A 19,944-nucleotide genomic window follows, 5' to 3' on the forward strand; every position below is an offset into this window, starting at 1 on the left:
TTTCAGAATTAAAGCATTGTCTAAGTTTTCATGAATGGCATTCATTGAATAGGTGTAAAGCAGGGGGTTCTTAACCAATGGGTAGCCACCCAAATTTAGGTCGCCGGTGCTTCCAAGATGGGTCGTTCAAATCCACTAACAGCCAGGGAATTTTGAGCTATGGGTCACGATCCAAACCAAATTCGCAGGGGCTTCCGAGATGGGTCGTAAAAAAAAAACCACACAGCAAGGAAATCTTCAGCTATTGGTCACGACCCAAGATTGATTCGCAAGCAGTGGCGTCGGAACCGCTGGAGTAATTTGTGAAACGGGTCTTAGCATCCACAGAATTCTCAAGTTACCGGCGGCATATTTACAGCTGACATTAGTAACCAGAGGCACAGTTCAGACACCGGCGTTGTAGTCGGAGAGCACACACACACACGGTAATTTGAGACACGAGTCTAAGCACCCACAGAATTGAGATTCAGAAATCAAATTCTCCCGGCATAATACTGATGACGAGCACTCGCAGATTCGAAACACTTCCGACGTCACTGTTCGCAGGAGCTTCCGAGATGGATCGTTCAACGCCAGGCATTCTTCAGATTCAAACAGTTCAAGGGGCTTTCCGAGAAGGGTCTTACAAATCTATTTATAGCCAAAGAATCTGGAGCTATCGGCCGACCCACACAAATAAACTTCTCTCGAGTTATCGGTCACAACACAAACTTGATTCGCAGGGACTTCCGAGATGGGTCATACAACTCCACTAGGAGTCACGGGTTCCGAGATAGATCGTACAAAGATTTCAGCCAGGGACTCTTGAGCCATGGGCTACGACCCAAACTTGATTCGCAGGAGCTTTCTGGATGAGTCGTACAAATCCACTCGCAGTCTCGTCATAAATGGACTTATTGCGGCACTGGTCTCACCACAATTTCAAAAAACAACCCCGCGGGTCGCGAAGCTAATCTTTTTGGTTGATTTTGGGTCGCGGCTGAAAGAGGTTAAGAACCCCTGGCGTAAAGTTATTTTGGAAATATTGGGAAAGCTCAGAATTATTGGGTGGGGTGGGGGATCACAAACATATTTCCATAAGGTGGCAAATGTTTGGGGGGTGGGGGGGCTTAGGCCTATGGAAGTTTACGCCTATGGTTCAATGAATTACATGTCTTATAGGCGTTGGGTTCGAGCAATTGTTCGATTTCCCATTATGGTCAGTTGTTTTCGTCATCACTTTGGCATTCCCTTTGTCTGCTGGTTAACACTGCTTTTGTTCTCAAAGATATTTCCGTGATTTCAGAGTGATTTTGGGGCGCTGATTCCGAATCTGGCATTGGTTTCGCCGAATCGGGCCGTTTTTGAGACGAAGTGAAAATTAAATTTCAATGGTAACGCCTAAGAGGCATACAAATCGCAATGAAACTGTGTGATAAATGAATACAGTAAATCACTGGTAAAGAAACAGTATTTCAGAGATTTTAGAGTCATTTTGGGGCGATGATTCAAAATCTCGCATTAGTTTTGCCTTGAATAGGCTCTAGTTTTTGAAATAATGCATACTCTCAACAATGTGATTTGTATGCTGCTTCTGTGTTACCATTGAAATTTAGTTTTCACTCTATCTCAAGAACTACAGCCAATCTGACAAATCCAATGCCAGATTCGGAATCGGTACCCCCCCCCCCCCCACCCTTATACCCTAAAACGATCAAAATTTCCTAATTGAAGAGTCGGCATTAAGCTGTTTGACAGCGTGTTGTTCTTTCGCACATATGTTATTCAATTTTAGAATTAATGCGTGAAATAATAGAAAATACTTAGAAAACTTGAGTCAATGAAATTCAGAAACAATTTAATATTCATCAAAAATTCAGAATCAATGAAAGAAAAAAATTTCGCCATTTTCAAAAATTCAGAAAAAATGTATGTCTTTAATAATTGTGGTACTCTTGTGTATTGACTCAGAGTCCACGTTGCTCCCTCTTTCCATATGCATTAATAACGTTCTAGATTTTGACTGAAAAAGCTCATTTTTAACCTGGTGTATTTGTCTTCGATGAGTAAGAACCGTCAGCTCTCATAAGCTTTAATCTAAATTAATAACACAATTTATTTGAATTTAATACAGGAAAAAGTAATATTAAATAATGCAGTTGACCCCCGTTGCAACAAATCAGTTAAGTCCGACTGTTTTTATTTGTTAAATCAAGGCTAAGATCAATACAAATACAGTATAAGCACAGGAACTTCTAAAAAAAATTTGTTAAATCAGAGTTCGCTACATCGGGGTATGACTGTATTTTGGATTACTATGAAATTTTATAATTAGATAGTAAACATTTCAAACCGGGACAATTACAAACTTCAATCAAAGCAAACGAGAAGTAAAAAAAAACATGCATTATAATAATTGTTCAAGGCTTCGGAAAAATACATTTGTATTCTGTACTAATCAGTCATCTCTGGAAACCATCTCTTGGCAAAATGCTGCAATAATTTTAAGCTTTGTGGAATTCTCAACTCTTGGCAGTGTTCGAACACTGCCAAGATTGTACAAACTGACAAGGAAAGGGTCTCAAGGTGACATTTTCAAAAATTGTCATAGATTCTACTCATTTAACAAGGAAAAAGAATCTGGTGGAATTATGGGTTACTCAAAATTTTTTTTTTAATTAATAAAATATTTAGGGCGATATCAGTTGTGGGTTTCTCAAGTTTTTGGCGACTATTTCCAGGGGGGTCTATCCAGCCTAAATTTGGGTCCAATTTCTGGACCCTTCAGAACAGCACCAGCAAGACCATAAAACAAGCTCGACTTTAACAACATAAATATGGTAGGGCCAAACATATACACGCACAACACTTTCTCACATGTACTGATTTGTTGGAAATTCCTCAGAGGAATGTGTACGAGGTGCATGCGTGGGTTAAGTGGTAGTGCAGTCCCTTCAGAAAATGCAAATCAACAAAATCATAAATTTTAAATTTCTCCAATAAGCATCTGCTTAATCACTTATCGTGTGGACACTTTTTTGAACAATCTGTAACTTAAAATTTAGTACCTACTTAATTATTTAATGTGTGAACAGGCCTTAAGCTCATTAACCAAAGTTCCACCAAATTAATTTGTTGATGCATGAATCACATATATACCTATGGCAGTGATTTTCAGCATATGCGTTGTGTGTGTGGCTCCTTTTAACAGTGCAGTCACAGAAACCTGGGGGACGTTAATACATGTCTAAGTATTTTATCATGTGTATATATTGTTTATAATTTGCGTTAATTGCATTTTTAATGGGGTTGCTGTATTTTTGAAACATATGACATCCATATTTTTATGGGCATCTTTTTATCAGCCACCTCGTTGGGCATTTTGCCTGTTGTGGCGTTGTATTTGTATTTGTATTTGTATAAGTGAATTGCCGTGACAATGTTCTAGACTGATCTGGCAAATAAATTATGACTTTGAAGATTGAAGTCCTGGACACACCTCATTACACTAAAATACGAATGATGGATAGGACAACAAGACCACTGCCCCCCCCCCTCTAGGGCATATGATTTGACACCAATACTCCCTACTCAGCAGACAGAGCATTTCAAAGTCAGTACTATGGATATTGACATAAAATGTTGAGGAATAAAAATGCTTATAAAGTGCATGCGCAGTGTATCACAAAGCGATCGCAACTAAAAAGTTAAAGCTAACCTCTAAGCTTTGATGTCATTGAAACCAACCAGTATTGAACAAACGGACCCATTTAACACATGGATAAGAAGGAACTAATAATTTGGGGGCACTCATATAGCGTACTATACTCTCATGCCCCATACTTCCTCCTCCAGAGGGGCCCGTTGGCTGGGATCTTTGGCAGGCTTCCACAGGCCAGACTTTTGTCGCTGTGGTGTGGTGCTCGTGTGGTCATAGTGACAGACTTGCATTGCAGGATCCAGAAACTTCAGTTCAAAATATAGATTTCAGCACTATAAAACATAAAGAAACCTCACGTTAGGTTCACAATACATTAAGCTCTACCCTATAGTCCAGAGGTGTATTTACGGCTTTGCCACCTGTGGGCCATACAAATTTTGCTGCCCTTCAATTCTAGTTGAATTTTCTTGACTACTTTTTTCTTAAAGTCACTGCCCAGTGCAATAACCTGTTAGACCCCTTCCCCCCCCCATACTCCAGCAAGTACACCGTATCTGTCTAAGGCCAGGATAAAGCTATAAAGTTTTTATAAAAGCTCTTTCATAAAGCTTGGAAAATGCAACAAATAAGCAATCAGTTACGTTCAAACGAATGTAACTAATAGGACTGTTGGCTGTTTTTTTCAAGTTTTGTAAAAAAAGATCTTTTATCATACTTTTATAGTGTAATCGCGGCCTAAAGTCACTCTTTTCATTATTCGCATGGTTTTACATTATTTTGGTCACTTACATGCTCACACTCTTTTGGACACATGTGCTTGAACATTACTCTTTTGCTCCCTCATGTTTGCAAACTGTTTTGGTCACTCACATGCTTTGCACACTGTTTTGGTCACTCACCTACTTGCAAACGCTCTAGATCACCTGTTTGCTCACTCACCTACTTGCACATGCTCTAGATCAGTGTTTCTTAACCTTTTTCAGCTCATGGCCCCCCATGGATCACATTTTTTTCTCGTGGCCCCCCGGTCCTATCCAGGGCCCCCCTACCTTCATCCAAGAGTTAGACACTTTCTATATTTTTATTACGAATGAAATTTTAATAAATGAGGCCAATCTCACAGATTCAAATTATATAGTAAAAATGGGTCGGTGTAAAATACGGGACGATCCAACGAACATGCATAATAAATCGACCCTCCCAACACATGAACCGTTGCTCTGGCGGCCCTCCATACTAAGTTGGTACTAGATTTGGTACTATGATTTTCACATGTAAGCTATTCTTACATATGCCCCTGGTTCTATGGACGGATCTGATGAATTCTGAAAGTAGTAACATTTTTCAACCATGTTTCACTTTTAAAGCTTTTCTCTTCACAGCTCTCTGACTCCCTTCACCACCTGTCGTGGATCACCTTTCTTCTGATTTTCTCCCGTGGCCCCCCTAGAATATCCCAGGACCGCAAGGGGGCCATATGGCCCCAGGTTGAGAACCACTGCTCTAGATCACTTGTTTGCTCACTCATCCACTTGCAAACTCTATAGATCACTTGTTTGCTCACTCACCTACTTGCAAACTCTCTAGATCACTCGTTTGCTCACACACCTACTTGCAGATGTTCTAGATCACTCGTTTGCTTACTCACCCACTTGCAAACTCTCTCGATCACTCGTTAGCTCACTCACCCACTTGCAAACTCTCTAGATTACTCTTTTGGTCACTCACCGACATAGTACCTTGTTGTCTGGGCTGAGGTGGATTATTGAGGTTTACATACAAATCACACCACCCTTCCCCCATTCTACAAATTTTCTAGGTCACTCTCTCTCCTCAAATTGACAGCCCCCCCCCCTGAACTTGCCGTCATGTTGTAATATAGCCCGCTAAGCCTCCCCCCTACCTCCCCCACTGTAAATACGCCGCTGCCTTAGTGATAAATAAACTACAAAGCCTACTTCGCTCTACGCCTCTTCTTCATTCAAATTGAATTTTTGAATGCACCCTAAATGAAATTGGCATTTTAATAAACAATTCCGTTAATAAAAAAAAAATAGTGAATTAAATAAATGATTTTAAAAGAAATTTAGATCTTATCATCATGGAAATTTATATAAATTATATAAAGGTTTTAAAATTGGTATCAAAATTACATTTCGGTGAAAAACTCACCTGTTTATTTCAACAGCAAGGGAATAATTTCTTTATTAATTATTTGATCAAATTGCGAAACGTATTGATTTTATAAAAGATTTACGATCCGATTAAACAACGACGCCGACAAAAATCGCTCAAGTCGTAAATAAAAAAATGAAACACGTGGGACTCAACTGTTGCCAGATTCGTAAAATTGAATTCAAAATTAGTTTTTGTTTGGTTTTTCTTTTTCAAATGTGAAATTATTTATTTCCCGTACTGTTAATTTTTAAACTGCTAAAACTTTTGATTAAATAAATTCAACTGTAACAAATCTACGATACTGCTCTTAATAATACTAAAAGTTGTGTTACCAGATTCGAAAGCCGAGAAACGAGGACTCATGCGCGTGCACTCCTGTTGACGTCCCTTTTCTAATTTTCCGCAACAGATAGCCTGTTGCGGATATACTGACGGGGAAGGGGAAACCGCCGTTACATTAATTTCCCCCAACCAAAATAGGGTCACCAAAAGCCCTCGTTCAAGAGAACATGTATGTACTTGATGTGATGTCATTATAAATGTCCACCTACGTCCTCCTTTTCAGGCTTCCGGAATTTTTCTCCTTTTTTTCTTGAAAATTTTTTCCCCAATTTGAAACATAAGGTTTTTTTGGATCACGTGATATTTTCCTCTTTCTTGAGGGACATACTAACCGTATCCAAGGTAACCAATATGGCGACTTCCTGTGCGACTGATGAAAGACACAAATCTAAATTAAAGAAACGTAGAAATGAATTTACAAGATTCATCGAAAGACTGGTTATTTGTGAAGATGAAGATTACAAGGAAGAAAATTCATCACTGCCCCCACGGGAACTCGAATCCCGGTCTCTCGCTTGCCGGACGAGTGCTCTACCATCTAAGCTATGGAAGCAGATACAATATTTCAACCTTGGAGCGTATATATATGTTGAAAGGCACCGTACATGGATGGCGTCAACAATCAACTAATAGCTCGTGCATGACAAAGGCCAACCAGAGGCCATATGCATATAGAAACGTCCTCTCCACTTGTCAATACAAGATTCATCGAAAGACTGGTTATTTGTGAAGATGAAGATTACAAGGAAGAAAATTCATCATTGCCCCCACTGGGACTCGAACCATATTCTATTTCTATAGAATAAATTCTATATGCATATAGAATAACCAGTCTTTCGATGAATCTTGTATTGACAAGTGGAGAGGACGTTTCTATATGCATATGGCCTCTGGTTGGCCTTTGTCATGCACGAGCTATTAGTTGATTGTTGACGCCATCCATGTACGGTGCCTTTCAACATATATATACGCTCCAAGGTTGAAATATTGTATCTGCTTCCATAGCTTAGATGGTAGAGCACTCGTCCGGCAAGCGAGAGACCGGGATTCGAGTTCCCGTGGGGGCAGTGATGAATTTTCTTCCTTGTAATCTTCATCTTCACAAATAACCAGTCTTTCGATGAATCTTGTATTGACAAGTGGAGAGGACGTTTCTATATGTAGAAATGAATTGTTTTTTTCTCTTTTCTCTGGCTGTTTTTGCTTCCAAAAATGCTTGCTTAAAGCTGTGGAATTTCTTCAACGAAATTTATGAACACGAAAATTATCAATACGGAGACATTAATTAACATTTTCGTGCTTGAGAAGATATAAATGAAAAGGTGAAATCAATGTCGTTGCATGAATATCCAACTATATCAAATGTAAGTTTGGCTAATTATTTTATATTTAATTTTCTAAGGTTCGTATCTCTAAGCGAGCTGAATATTTCGAAAACCAAAGATTCAATTTAATTTTTAAAATTATTGATGTGGCGGAAAACTCTACTAAATTTCCGCATTTCTACTCTAAAATCGGCAATTTTAACATTGATCTCTGTGGGGATCATCCAGTGTATGTCCCTCCGGAGTGATGATGATCATGGCGTCTATTCGAAAAGCCTTATCTTCATTAACAAGAGTGTTTTTGTGATTTTTTTCATTGATGACCAATGGCCGTCGAAATTTCCAGAATTTTTTTTTACTGTTTTCGTTGAAAAAAACTATTGTTGTGTCCGGTTTTACCGGTCAGAAAAGGGACGCCAGCTGTTTTGAAAACTGGGTAAAGTAACGTCACTAAAAGTGCCGCAGGCATCCTCCTTCTCCAGTTTTCGAATCGGGTAACCCTAAACTAAAACAACCGCAAACAAAACAACGATCCGTCTCCCTTCGCCTATAATCAATTGCTCACACAGTCTGGTCAGTTTTATTACTTTGCCTGAAGCAAGGTGAGAAATTTTCTTTCTCTACCCTCAGACGTTGTTTTCCTTCTTCTGGGACTCGCGTCGCGAGTATCCGGGTTCGAACCCCACCGTCGCCTTAATGGTTGGTCGGCTGAGATTGGCTTCCTGTGGTTCCCAGCTTCGAGGCGTGGATGCGGGCCGATCTCCCTGTAAAAAAACTCTCGCCACAGGGACCTACAAACAGTGCAATTATTCAATCATTAAACTTCACTCACAGTTAGAAAACTTGATGGAATTTTTTTTCCACTCTGAAACAAAAATCTCTCCATTGGCACGAGTGTTTGTGTTTCTTTCAAATAACATATTTCCACGCTTTGACCAATCGGCTTCTGAATTCCTAGAAAACAGAACAAGCGTTACCATATTCTAAAACTGAGAAAGAAAGACGCCTGCGTGCACCCTTGGTCATTCCAATTTTAACAATAGATGGCGTCCCTATACTGACCAAACAAACGACCACAATAGTTTTTCCAGACAAAAACAGAACCGCTAATAAATACAAAAAAAAGAAACAAACAAAAACCCGTCTTTCTAACTCCGTCCTCACGACCAAGGCCAAAATTACACTATAAATGTTTGATAAAAAAATCTTTTATAAAACTTGAAAGATGCAACCATTAAGGGTACCGGTTATATTCGAGCGAATGTAATTACGGAGAGAATCGAAATATTTTATAGAAATTCCTTGTTTTTCTTGTATTTTCAATAAAGTCTATTCGAATTTTTATTACGTACTTAAATCTAGAATAAAAAGTAATTTCCCGACTCACAAATAATTTTTTTTTTATTGGGGTAGTTATAACTTTAAATACGAATTTCAGAATATTCATCTAACACATTGGTAATATTGAACTTTTTTTTCGCAGAATTCATTTTAATTCACAGTAAAGTAAAGCTTCATTTGTCCCCATCGGTGAATTTAGCTCACTTTGGCACCAAATGTCGATTTTCCGTATTTGAAATCCTATACCGTATTTTTCTCAAGGAAATATGTCACCCATCAATCTCGCATATTTTTCCATGTTAAACTTTTTCGTTCCTTGGAGGCCTTCAGTCTGCTTCAGTTTGTTGGCTCCGCTCATAGGGAACTGAAATTAATTGATGTCCACCTGTCGTCTGCTTTTTCCGAGGACATTTGTTTGAAGTGCCTCTTTATTTTGCTGACTCAAAAACTGAACTCTAACTCTAGTTGAGTTTGTGGGCTGCGTCCATAGGGAACTAAAATGAATGGGTGTCTACTTGTCGTCTGCTTCTTCAGAGGTTATTTGTTTGAAATGAATCCTTAATGTGTGACCATACGTCCCGTATTTCCCGGGACAGTCCCGGTATTTTTTGTTTTTCTGGTCGTCCTGACTTTTTGGCAAAAGTGTCCCGATTTTTCACGTTTTTTACACGAAGCCTACTGGGATTTTTATTCCTTATGGAAGTCAAGGATTAAAATTATTTTTCAACTAATAAATTATATTGTGATAATTACAACTACAAATAAGAATATCAATCTCCCACATTTGTCTTAGTGAACGTTTCTTCTTTCGTGGAATTCATTTTAATCCATTGTAATTTACAGTAATGCTTCATTTCCCACCATTGTGATTTTTCCGTTATTTCACCAATACTTAGCAACTTTGTATAGTTTTGGCGTCATTTTTGGCACTAATTAGCGATGTCCCGTATTTGGAATCTCAATTTCTGGTATTTCTCTCGAAGAAATATGGTCAGCCTACTTATGTGCTTACTCAAGAACTGAACTCAAAATCATATATAGATATCCCCCGTCGTCTGCTTCTTCGCAGATGATTTGTTTTGGACGCTTCCTTAATGCGCTGACCGAAGAACTGAACTCCAAATCAAGTCCGTTAGTAAAGCCGGGTTTTCCTAGGAATAAGTTTTTCGCGCCACGTGAACCGAATTTTACCATTTCGTGCCGGCAGAAACGTGTTACATAATCACGCTACGCGTTTGTGTTTTCCTAGCGTGGCGTATCAGATCGGGGCAGCTGTATTATAGTCACTGAGCTATAAGTTTTACTTATAGATCAGTGACTATAAATTTCTTATAAGTTTACTTATAGCTCAGTGGTTTTGGCATCGGGTAACCCTATCTAGATGATATGGAGGCAGCAACCGCGACGCTTTGAACGCCTTCTACCGACTGGAAACATTCATAAGAACTCAATGGTTTCAAAAATGTGTAGATGGCAAAAACAAAACAAACAGAACCTTGTTATGCCATCTTGCGATTGGGGTATGAACTCAAAACAGTTGTAGTTGAAAGTGTGCAGGAGAGATGTGTGTGTGTCAGTCAATGTGCTCTAAGTAAATCTAGCTCAGTGGTGTTGAGTTCTCATGAATATTTTCAATCACTCCATTCGATAGATGCCGCTCAAAGCCTCGCGTTCGCGAGGTATAGTAAACCTTATAGGGTTATAAGTAAACCTTATAGCTCAGTGGTGTCAGCAGCGAACGCGAGGCTTTGAGCGGCATTTATCGAATGGAGTGATTGAAAATATGCATGAGAAATCAACGGTTACAAAATTTCTGGAAGATGGCAGCACTAATCGCAAGGCTTCGACCGCCATCTATTGATTGGAGTGTAAACTCAAATATTGTCACAAATGAAAAGAGTCTGTGAAGCAGTTGATGTGATTTAGCGATTAGGAACTCGAACGGCTACAAACTCTTTAGAAAATTTTACATATGTAGATTTTCCTCGTACAATTATTACTTAAAGCCGGGTTTTCCTTGGAATAGGTTTGTTGCGCAGAGTGAACCGAATTAGACTATTTCACGCCGACAGAAACGTGTTACATAATAACGCTACGCGTTTGTGATTTTGTAGCGAGACGCATCAGATACGAAATCAAATTTGAGGTCGCGGGTCACATCAGATCACTCTGAGTGCCACATTTGGCCCGTGGGCTATGGGTTGAGCATGCGTAATGTAACAACAGCACAGTGGTATTGAATGCACCCAAAATGGTGTGAAATTTTCACTAGACTTAAAAACTTACGATTCGATAAAAACTTCAGAGACGAAAATCCACAAAATGCATACTTTCACTAGAAATGACGTGATAACGGGAAATTTTAAATTTTCTCAGAGTTCAATGTAATTTTGTCCCGTAAAATACAGAGTACATGGTCATGAGATTTCCCGACAGAGTTCCATCTTAAAAGATAGCAACACAAAGTCATCTTGGCGACTTGTTTCGAAGATGGAAAAGTATTATTTCTTGCCAAATATGACAAACTAATAAGTCAGTCCATGCCTACGTCACTCCCTCACCAGCCAATCGTATAACTGTGCCTTTTGGGATTTAACGGCTCGTCCCAAAGGACCACCCAAAACAAAGGACCTCCACACAAGCAGACGACAGGCAAGATCGTAAAAAGTGAATTTTCCCACACTGCACTTTATAGTAATGTGCTGCCATCTAATGTCAAATTTAAAAGTGACTCATGTGGTGATGAAGTTCAAAGGTAAAAAAACTATATTCTTTATTCCGCTCAGTTCCTTATAAACAAAGCTCGTGAACTGAACTGGAAATTCAAACTATAAGTTCGGCTATTTTACTTGAGCATAAGGAGACGTCCAAAACAAAGAACCTCTTAATAAGCAGACGACAGACGGTTTGTTCGGTTCCCTACAAGCTAAGCCCACAAACGGAACTGGAAGTTTGAACTGCCAGTTCAGTAATTTTTTCAGGACACAAGGAGACGCCCAAAAAAAGTAACCTGGAGAGAAGCAGACGACAGAGATTATATATTACAGGAGGGAGCATCCAGCCATCGCGACTGCAGCGACATCAAATGCAAGGAAATCACGTGAGTCGGTGAAAACAAACTTCCCGCCTGGCAATTTGCCCATACAAATGTACAGTTCGGTCTCTAAGGCCGGGTTTTTTGCTCAGCGTGAACCGAATTAGACTATTTCGCGCCGACAGAAACGTGCTACATAATCACGCCACGTCTTTTTGTACCAACCTAGGGTATCACGCCACGCGTTCGTGTTTTCCTAGCGAGGCGCATCAGATCAGGGCGGCTATATAAAGTATATGGCTTTGGCATCATCGGCAAAACCGCAGCACACGACGCATTTGACTCCGGAAGCAGTCGGCCAATCACGCCCGACGTAAAGCGCTGTCGTGAGGCGTATCGCGCTCTGTAGGAAAACAGTCATGCTGCTTTTCTTATTGATGAGTGGACGGCGTGTCGCGCTGGGCGAATCACGTTGCGCGCGGCACAGAAAACCTGCTTCTAGGAGCAGGCTCTCTCCAAGCTTAGTACAAGATGTGCTGCAAGTGAATACTCGTAAAAAAATAGGCAAAATAGAGGAAATATACGTAGAGATGGGCGAAATACTCGAATTAATATATCCGTATATTTTTTAATAGCGAAATACAGACAACGTTCAATTGCCTGGATACCAAGCATAGGTGAATTTCAGAAAGAAAATCCACATTCCCCTCCGTAGGGAATCAAACCATCACTTTCACTATCTGGGAGTGATTTATCCCATTATAAGCTACAGAGAATCGACATTTTCTCCAATAGATATGTTGGTTTGATTCGCCACAAAGGAATGCAAATCCTTCCTGATATTCATCTTCACTTGGTATCCAAGCAATTGTACTTAGCATGATGTACAGCGAGGCTCATCGTTTCATGTGATGAATATAGAATCACAAAGTTTTCAAAAGGTGGCGGGAGAGAAGAGTTCACATTTTTAAAATTTAAATGTTTTGGGGCACCAAGGCATAACAATTTCTGGCCTTTATTACTGCACGGGAAGGAAATGGTTAGCCACTGGGTTTGCCCACCAATGTGGCAGGATTTTTACAGTCGGGCCTATATCCGTATCAAGCTACAGCTCGGGAGGATCAGGAAAGTCAAGTCAATGGATAAGACTGCTCCAATGACGACTCCAGCATATCCCAACGGGGAGAGCTTAGGCAAGATATATCCCAGGGCAGCAAGTTCAGAGGGATGGCAAAAGAAGTCAAGAAAATTAGACAAGAATGGGAGAAGTGCGGAAAAACCATAAACATGCTGTCTTCCAGTCAACATCATCCACGAGCTCAGCAAGTCCCGGAACAAAAGAAGCATACTTCAACATTCAAACAAATGAGCATGAGTAAAAACAAAATTAAATACAGCAGTTCTCTGTAATTTATCATCTAACAATGAGCAGCTCTAATCCTCCAGGACTAAGGATGCATGAAACTGGTTTACGGGATACTATACCTACTAACGGTTCACTGCCAACAGACACGAGCCAGTGACTGAGTAAGCGAATCAGTAAATGAAAGAGTAGCAAGTGGTTACTGTTGATGAGTGGCAAGAGGTAAGTGATAAAAGTGAGTGTCATGATAAGTGACCCAGTCAGAGACCGATACGCCCGGGTGGCACAATGGTAAGATGTTTGTCTTCCATTATGAAGGTTGCCGCCAAGGTCCATGGGTTCAAATCCAGCCAAAAGATCATCATAGAAAGTTCTTTACCTACCAAGCCCGGGGCAACCACCATAGATGGCACCTTCATTTCCCACCCAACTCCATTAGTTGGAAATTGCCATATGGCAATGTATAACTGGGATTAGTATGCAATAAAGTAATGGTAGACTGAGGGATCTAGCGAGTGAACTAATCAGTGATGCGAGTCAGAGAGCTAGCTCTAGAGCAGTGTTTCCCAAAGTGGGCAATATTTCCTTCTGGTAGGCGATAGAAGCTACGGATCTAGCATAGAATCCTATGGGTTTGGGAAAACTGCTCTAGAGTGACAGGCTGAATTTGTTCATTCGTTCACGTGATTACTCATTCACTTGTGTCAATGAATTTTCCGATTCAGTTAATTTTCCAGACACGTATGGAATTATTGGATTTACTTGATATTTTCCATATAAACCCCCATTTCGATATGAATTCATTATTAGCTTCCAATCTATATTGGATCTTATTTCCCCCCATTTTAAGATTCTACAAAAACGCTCAATGGAACGCACCATACTATCACCACCACCATAGAACTTCATCCACTGCAACAAGCACTTTTTAAATAACCTTTATTACCTTAACCTCTTATTTACTTTTATGGGGGGGAACTACGTATGAGCACAATAATATGAGGTTTCAACCTACTGCAATCGACCAATTAGTTGAGAAAACTGAAACAAACATCAATAAAATGACACAGACGGAAAACACCTGAAGTATAAAAAACTATAATCATAGAGGTAAACTGGTATACACATTGTAGCTATTTTCCAGGATGCAAAAAAAAGTGGAATGCGATCCAGACATACGGGCAAAAAACGTCGCTATCGCAACATCTTGCTGAGTTTTCGTTATTAGAGTCCAAGGCATTTTTTTTCTTCTCTATTTTTTCTCTCCTCCTCCTTCCTTCTCCTTAGAAACCATGAACTTTCAGCTGCTCTGCCTTCGCGATGCCAACCTTCGTCAAGAACTGGCAAATATTGTTACGCTGATCGCCTTGCATTTGGATCACTTCACCATATTCTGGATGGTCTACGACTGTTCCGTTACAGGCGAATTCCTATGGGGAAGAAAACATCAAAACTGAATAATTAACTATAGCATTCAAACTATATTGCTGTCCTTTATTTTTCTCTTCAGACCTATTTTACTGGATGGGACCCACCCACCAATACAGAGATGTTATAAAAAAAACCCCTTTACTCGAGAAAGATAGGGATTGTTTACAATTACTGTAAATGCACTAGAGAATTCCTCCTGGTACTGGTCAGTTACTACTACTTAACCGTATCTGCACCTCATACACATTCCTTTTGAGAATTTCTAATCAATCGGTATACACCGGAACGTGTTGTGTACATATGCATGGAACTAATGTCAGAGTTGCGATCGTTTCAAACCACAAACCAGGATATGCCGAGATCTGGAAGAATTTTAAGGAAAAGTGTAGAAAACACCATCATGGGAGTTTTTACTGCAAAACATTTCAGCCGAGGCTCATTACAGAGCATTGTGCTTGGGGGAAAGGAAATTGTGTTCTTGCTCATGCTTGCTCAGTATTTTCAACTGAAGATGAGGAAATGCTTGAATTTTTCATGTTAGCAAGATGTTGAAGATCCGGTGCTCTCTGCGGAGCCTTTTCCAAATGGAAGACTGGCCCACATTTGTGCCTCAAAGCTAGAAAAACGGGAGAAAGCAGCATTCAGCTGACTACCACAGCACCGCCAACTGAATTCGAACCCAGATTCTCGAGATGAGAGTCCAGCCTGATGGCTACATGGCTGCACAGTGGCTTACTGGCTAGTTACGAGAAAGACCACTGGCACAATTCAAAACACTTTCAATGGTAGCCTGAAAGCCAGTAGCTTCATCATCACCAATGGGCAGCCTAGTGACCAATCAGTGCCTCCCCAAAGCAGAATGTTTAGCACTGTTCTACAACGAGTCCTCTTGACTGGAAATGTTCTGCGGTAAAAATCCTAATACATGTCATAGTGGTTTTTTGCACTTTTTCTTCTAAATTGTTCTGCAGTAGCACTAATTGTTCTACATCACAGATTTTGGCACATTCTGCTTTGGGGCAGTGCCTCAAGACAATGTTTTTCATTTTTTTCGACAACAAGTCCTCGGATGACTGGAAATGTTATGGGGTAACATTATGTTATTATGTAAAGATTTATATATATATATTAAAAATTAATTATGTAAAAATAAATTTATAGTTCCTATACGGCAATAGTCTATTATTACGGCATATCTCAATAGTCATATTACAAGAGTCGACAGGATAGATAAGGAAATGGATTCTTCCCCCCCCCCCCCCCGCTGAAAGCAAAGAGGTAGATTTCCTTGTCTTATTACATATATATATTTGAATATTTACCTTCTTGCAGGCTTTTACAATTTTCTTCTTGTCATAATCATCAGATATTCCTTGAACAGTTGTTAGAGTCTTACGTCCGTTACGCTGCTGGATTCTAATGTGGATTAATTTATCCTGACCACCTTGTTCATCCGCCCGAATGGCATCAGCAAATGGATCTGCACAAGCAAAAAAAGAAAAATATGTTTATACCTTCCAAAGTAATTTTTTTGCAAATATAAAGCACAGAGAACCTCGATAATCTTCCATAAATAGGTTGAGCACAGGGTGGATGATCAAATAAAAAGCGGGGGATGCCAAATACCCATAATATACACAACTCTGTTATAGCTTTTCTCTCATTTCATTGAAAATTTTCCAATTTCAATAGAGAATTTCAACAAATGAATCTTCCTTGCAAAGGGATTACACCAGATAAATCATGATTGGATAAGATGCAAAAAACACAGCTGCCAACTTTGGAGACTGAAGAATTAGGAAGGTTTTTATGTTGATCTAAATTTTGAACAAGAATATAAAAAGGGATTTTTAAAAAATTCTAGGGATATTTTTCATAGGTCAAAGTAAAATTGAGATTTTTGCCTTTTCAAAAAACATGACAGTGTGCAAACCATTGCAGATGAGCACCAAGTCGCCAACCAGTAGGTTAAATTACCTGTCATTACTACTCCCAAATCAAATGTCACCATCCGGCTTGAAACAATACAGACTGAATGAAACATATGGCCAGGGCAACAACTAAGGAGGAGAAAGCAGGTCTGGTGCCTCGGGCACTGTACTAGAGGGGATGCTGAATTCATCCTTCAACACTGCTCCTCAACATTACATGGTGGTACCAAAATGTGCGCTAGCACCCCCAAAGCAGAATATGCCAAAATGTGCGACGTACGTCGCTAAACAACCAGTGCTAGTTGAAGTACAATGTTACTAGAAAAGTACAATTTGTTTATACACATACGGCAACTTAGAAGCTACGCGAAACTCTTAGCAGCCCCCAGAACTCTGCTGAATAAATGATTGCGTTAAACTGGGATCCAACTCTACATTAAACTAATGTACAGTCAATCAGGACACCTTTTGTTCCACTGCCGCATCATAAAGTTGTTTCCACCTTTTCTTCCTGGTTGGATATTTTCTTTCATTGATGTTTATTTTTCTTTATTTCCTTTGACTTGTGGGATTGCTATTTAAATTACCCCCTACAGGTTGCTGGTAACAGGATTTTGTGTTAAAGAGCACTGCAATTTAATCCCAGAAAATTTTGAACCTTAATTTCTTTCTCTTGCACCATTTGTCAACTTTTTTATGGCAATTTCCTTTCTGGACAATTGATGCACCCCCCTTCCGATCAGCTGTTTTCTTCCACTGGCGTTTTTCCTACAGCTTATATAGGTTGCTGTTTCCCCATAGCGTTGGTCTGTATCTCATCTAGAATGATGTTTTGCTTGTTATTTTTGTAATTCGTTTTTTGTCAGTCTTTTTGTTTTAAAGACAATAGTTTTCCTCTTTGAAAGAATAATGCCCAAAAGAACGACTGTTTCGGTATTGACTTCTCATCCATACTTTGACGTTTTCTCCTCTTAGGTGAGAAACCTGTCTGAAAACATGACTTTTCCTCTTTGCAATTTCTTCATCATGCTTTCGGATATTTTTCTCACCAAAGTAAAAAAAAATTGCTAACACATCGCCAAACTGACAAGCACCAAAACTTAAAGAAATAGGCCATTCTCAAATGACTCACCAAAAGAGGATAGAGGTTAATGCCCTATACATAGTCTGCTTGATGACACTGGAAAAAACAAATTTAAAAATCCATGTGCTTATGGAAGTTATATTCAAACTACCACCACCTGCATCACAAGTATGGCCGCAAAGAAACGAAATGGTAACCTAGCACCAATAGAGGACTGGAGGAGGAAAAAACTTCAGTCTACCGGTAAGGAATTTGCCAAAGAAATAGGGGCAGAAGCCCTTTGAACAACCCAATAATTAGTGAAAAAAAACCCAATGTAATGCACCTTCTCTTCTATGTATGCGCTTGAGTCATATATACGGGGACGAACAGCAACTTGCAAGCCCCCAAATATTTTCATGTTGGCAACTCGGGATTATACTATAGCTGTTAACTTCATTTCACCCAGTGATTTTGGCACAAATGCAGTATAATCCAGGCCACCAAGACAGGCATAATAATGCAAGGTTAATGTAATTTTTTTTAGATTTTTCATTCCAAGTGGCGCTAGTAATGCGGGGTATTCAATTGGTGCTTCCCTTTGTGTGATAGTATTTGAAAAAGTGTCATTTCGTTGTCCAAATGTCTCACTAGGTATGTTTCCATCAGGTTGTATTTTTCAGATATTTATTCTTATTATTCTTTGTAACTTCTGCCTTTCCGTTTTCAGTGTCATAAAGAAATAATATTTTAGTTTATTATTTTAAAGAGTGATGCCCAGAAACTTATGCTCGGATCGATTTATTATTTCAAAACGAGTTCAGGTTTCATTTTTTCCATACTGAGAATATTTATTTGTAATATTATTGTTGGTTTCTACTTTTGTTACGTTTCCTATGCTGGTTTTTCTTTCTTTGGCGTCCATAGTCACGACCTTGGCAACTTTTCCTTGGGCCATCAGACGTGTTTGGCACCCAAAAAAAAAAGTCGCCAAAGGATCTGGATTTTACTGCATGTGTAGCCCGGATTTTTTTGTTAAGCTTTGTGATGCCCTCCTCGCCACAAATGGACAGCACTGTAGCTGTTCCGATCACAATAAAATCAAGGGACCAACCCAAATATTTCAAGAGCCAAGCATATTTTTTTTTGCCAGAGCTGGTAATTACACATAGAAAATTCTAGGCGCCAATAATGAATTTCCTAACGACCATGGTTTGACCTGGGTTTCGCCAAACCCTGTTGAATATATCAAGCAATTCACATATTACACCTCGAGCGAACCAGACATTTCACTAATAGCGCCAATGAAAGTCCCATTACTACATGCTACACCCCCAATAACAAACTATTCATGCATTGAAACCGCAAGTGAAGCGGACATGGCACTGAAGAATGATGACCTTGGCCTTAATAACCATAATTACATGCGGGAATCGCGTACATCAGCAAATAAATGGAATAATTTCAGTTTAATAGACGGGCAATACAAAATTTATCATTTATATCCAAACAAGCATCATAAATGCAGCTAGGAAGTAGATATCCGAGTTTTCCATTTCGTGAAACATTTGGCCTATTTCAATCCGAAGAGCTATCCTTAAGAAGTCGAAGGGCTAAGTTTTTTAGATATTTCAAAATCACGACGCAGAGAATAAATAAAAAAAAAACTTAGTTCTTAGATAACACGAACGGAATATAAAGTAGAATTTAATTATTTTTTCTTCTCCCCCTTCAAACAGGCATCACGCACGAACGAGGATGCCATGTTACCACCACCCAAAGCAAGCTGATTAATAAATCGAAGACAATGAAAATGACTCACCAAAAGTATTTAGATTCTGGATACCGGTAGACATAGATTTTTCCGATCTTAATCGGCTATATTTAGCCTCACTATGCAGAAGATGAAACTTTTTCAAGGGTATCTACGAATTTATTCAACTAAATATGACTTTGATTGACGGAAAAACTTAGTACAACGAACACTACGGCAAGGGTTAACTTCTGAAAAGGAGCGATCGTGAAGTTCGGAGATCCGGATTCCTGAACGTGACGTGTGAACGATCAGTTTTGGATCCGTTCGATCTGACGCGCTCACGAGACACTTGGAAAACAACGAATGAAAAGTGATTTAACATTTTCAGTTCTAGTTCTGTATATACAACGTTTGTTGTGATTGATGTTGAGTCATTGAACGTTCTATGAGATCAGATCTTTATTTGCATATTTTGAAAGAGAAAATTTTCTTAGAATGTAAATTTACTGAATGGAAATGTAAAATAGACTTGTAAAATGG

The 19,944-nt window shown here is 39.3% G+C and overlaps 2 protein-coding genes across 2 annotated transcripts in view; both read right to left on the reverse strand.

Moving 5' to 3' along the window:
* The window catches only part of clu (clustered mitochondria protein homolog), a 79,654-nt gene extending 73,691 nt beyond the window's left edge, over nucleotides 1-5,963 (reverse strand). The window contains exon 1 of the mRNA XM_089240286.1: nucleotides 5,813-5,963. The gene's annotated coding sequence lies outside the window, so the exon portion shown is untranslated. The remainder of the gene's footprint in view (nucleotides 1-5,812) is intronic.
* An 8,342-nt stretch (nucleotides 5,964-14,305) lies between these two features.
* On the reverse strand, nucleotides 14,306-19,661 carry LOC149079674 (eukaryotic translation initiation factor eIF1-like). Its single transcript, XM_089240288.1, has 3 exons — nucleotides 19,471-19,661; nucleotides 15,977-16,134; nucleotides 14,306-14,653 (listed from the first exon to the last, which is right to left on the reverse strand). Exons 1-3 carry the CDS (start codon nucleotides 19,502-19,504, stop codon nucleotides 14,507-14,509), a joined length of 339 nt encoding a protein of 112 aa, XP_089096414.1. The 5' UTR covers nucleotides 19,505-19,661; the 3' UTR covers nucleotides 14,306-14,506.
* Nucleotides 19,662-19,944: the final 283 nt, after the last annotated feature.

The sequence above is a fragment of the Pholcus phalangioides genome, unplaced genomic scaffold (genome assembly GCF_987345545.1).
Source record: "Pholcus phalangioides strain wild (caught in Gottingen) unplaced genomic scaffold, Ppha-v1.0 ptg000012l_1, whole genome shotgun sequence".
Taxonomy (NCBI): Eukaryota; Metazoa; Arthropoda; class Arachnida; order Araneae; family Pholcidae; genus Pholcus; species Pholcus phalangioides.

Excerpts from the sequence above, each read along its gene's own strand:
- LOC149079674 (XM_089240288.1), bottom strand. The coding sequence starts at position 19,504 with ATGTCTACCGGTATCCAGAATCTAAATACTTTTG. Across the intron at positions 16,135-19,470 it reads CCAGAATCTAAATACTTTTG|ATCCATTTGCTGATGCCATT; the intron begins GTGAGTCATTTT and ends TTGCTTGTGCAG. Across the intron at positions 14,654-15,976 it reads TTGTAAAAGCCTGCAAGAAG|GAATTCGCCTGTAACGGAAC; the intron begins GTAAATATTCAA and ends TCTTCCCCATAG.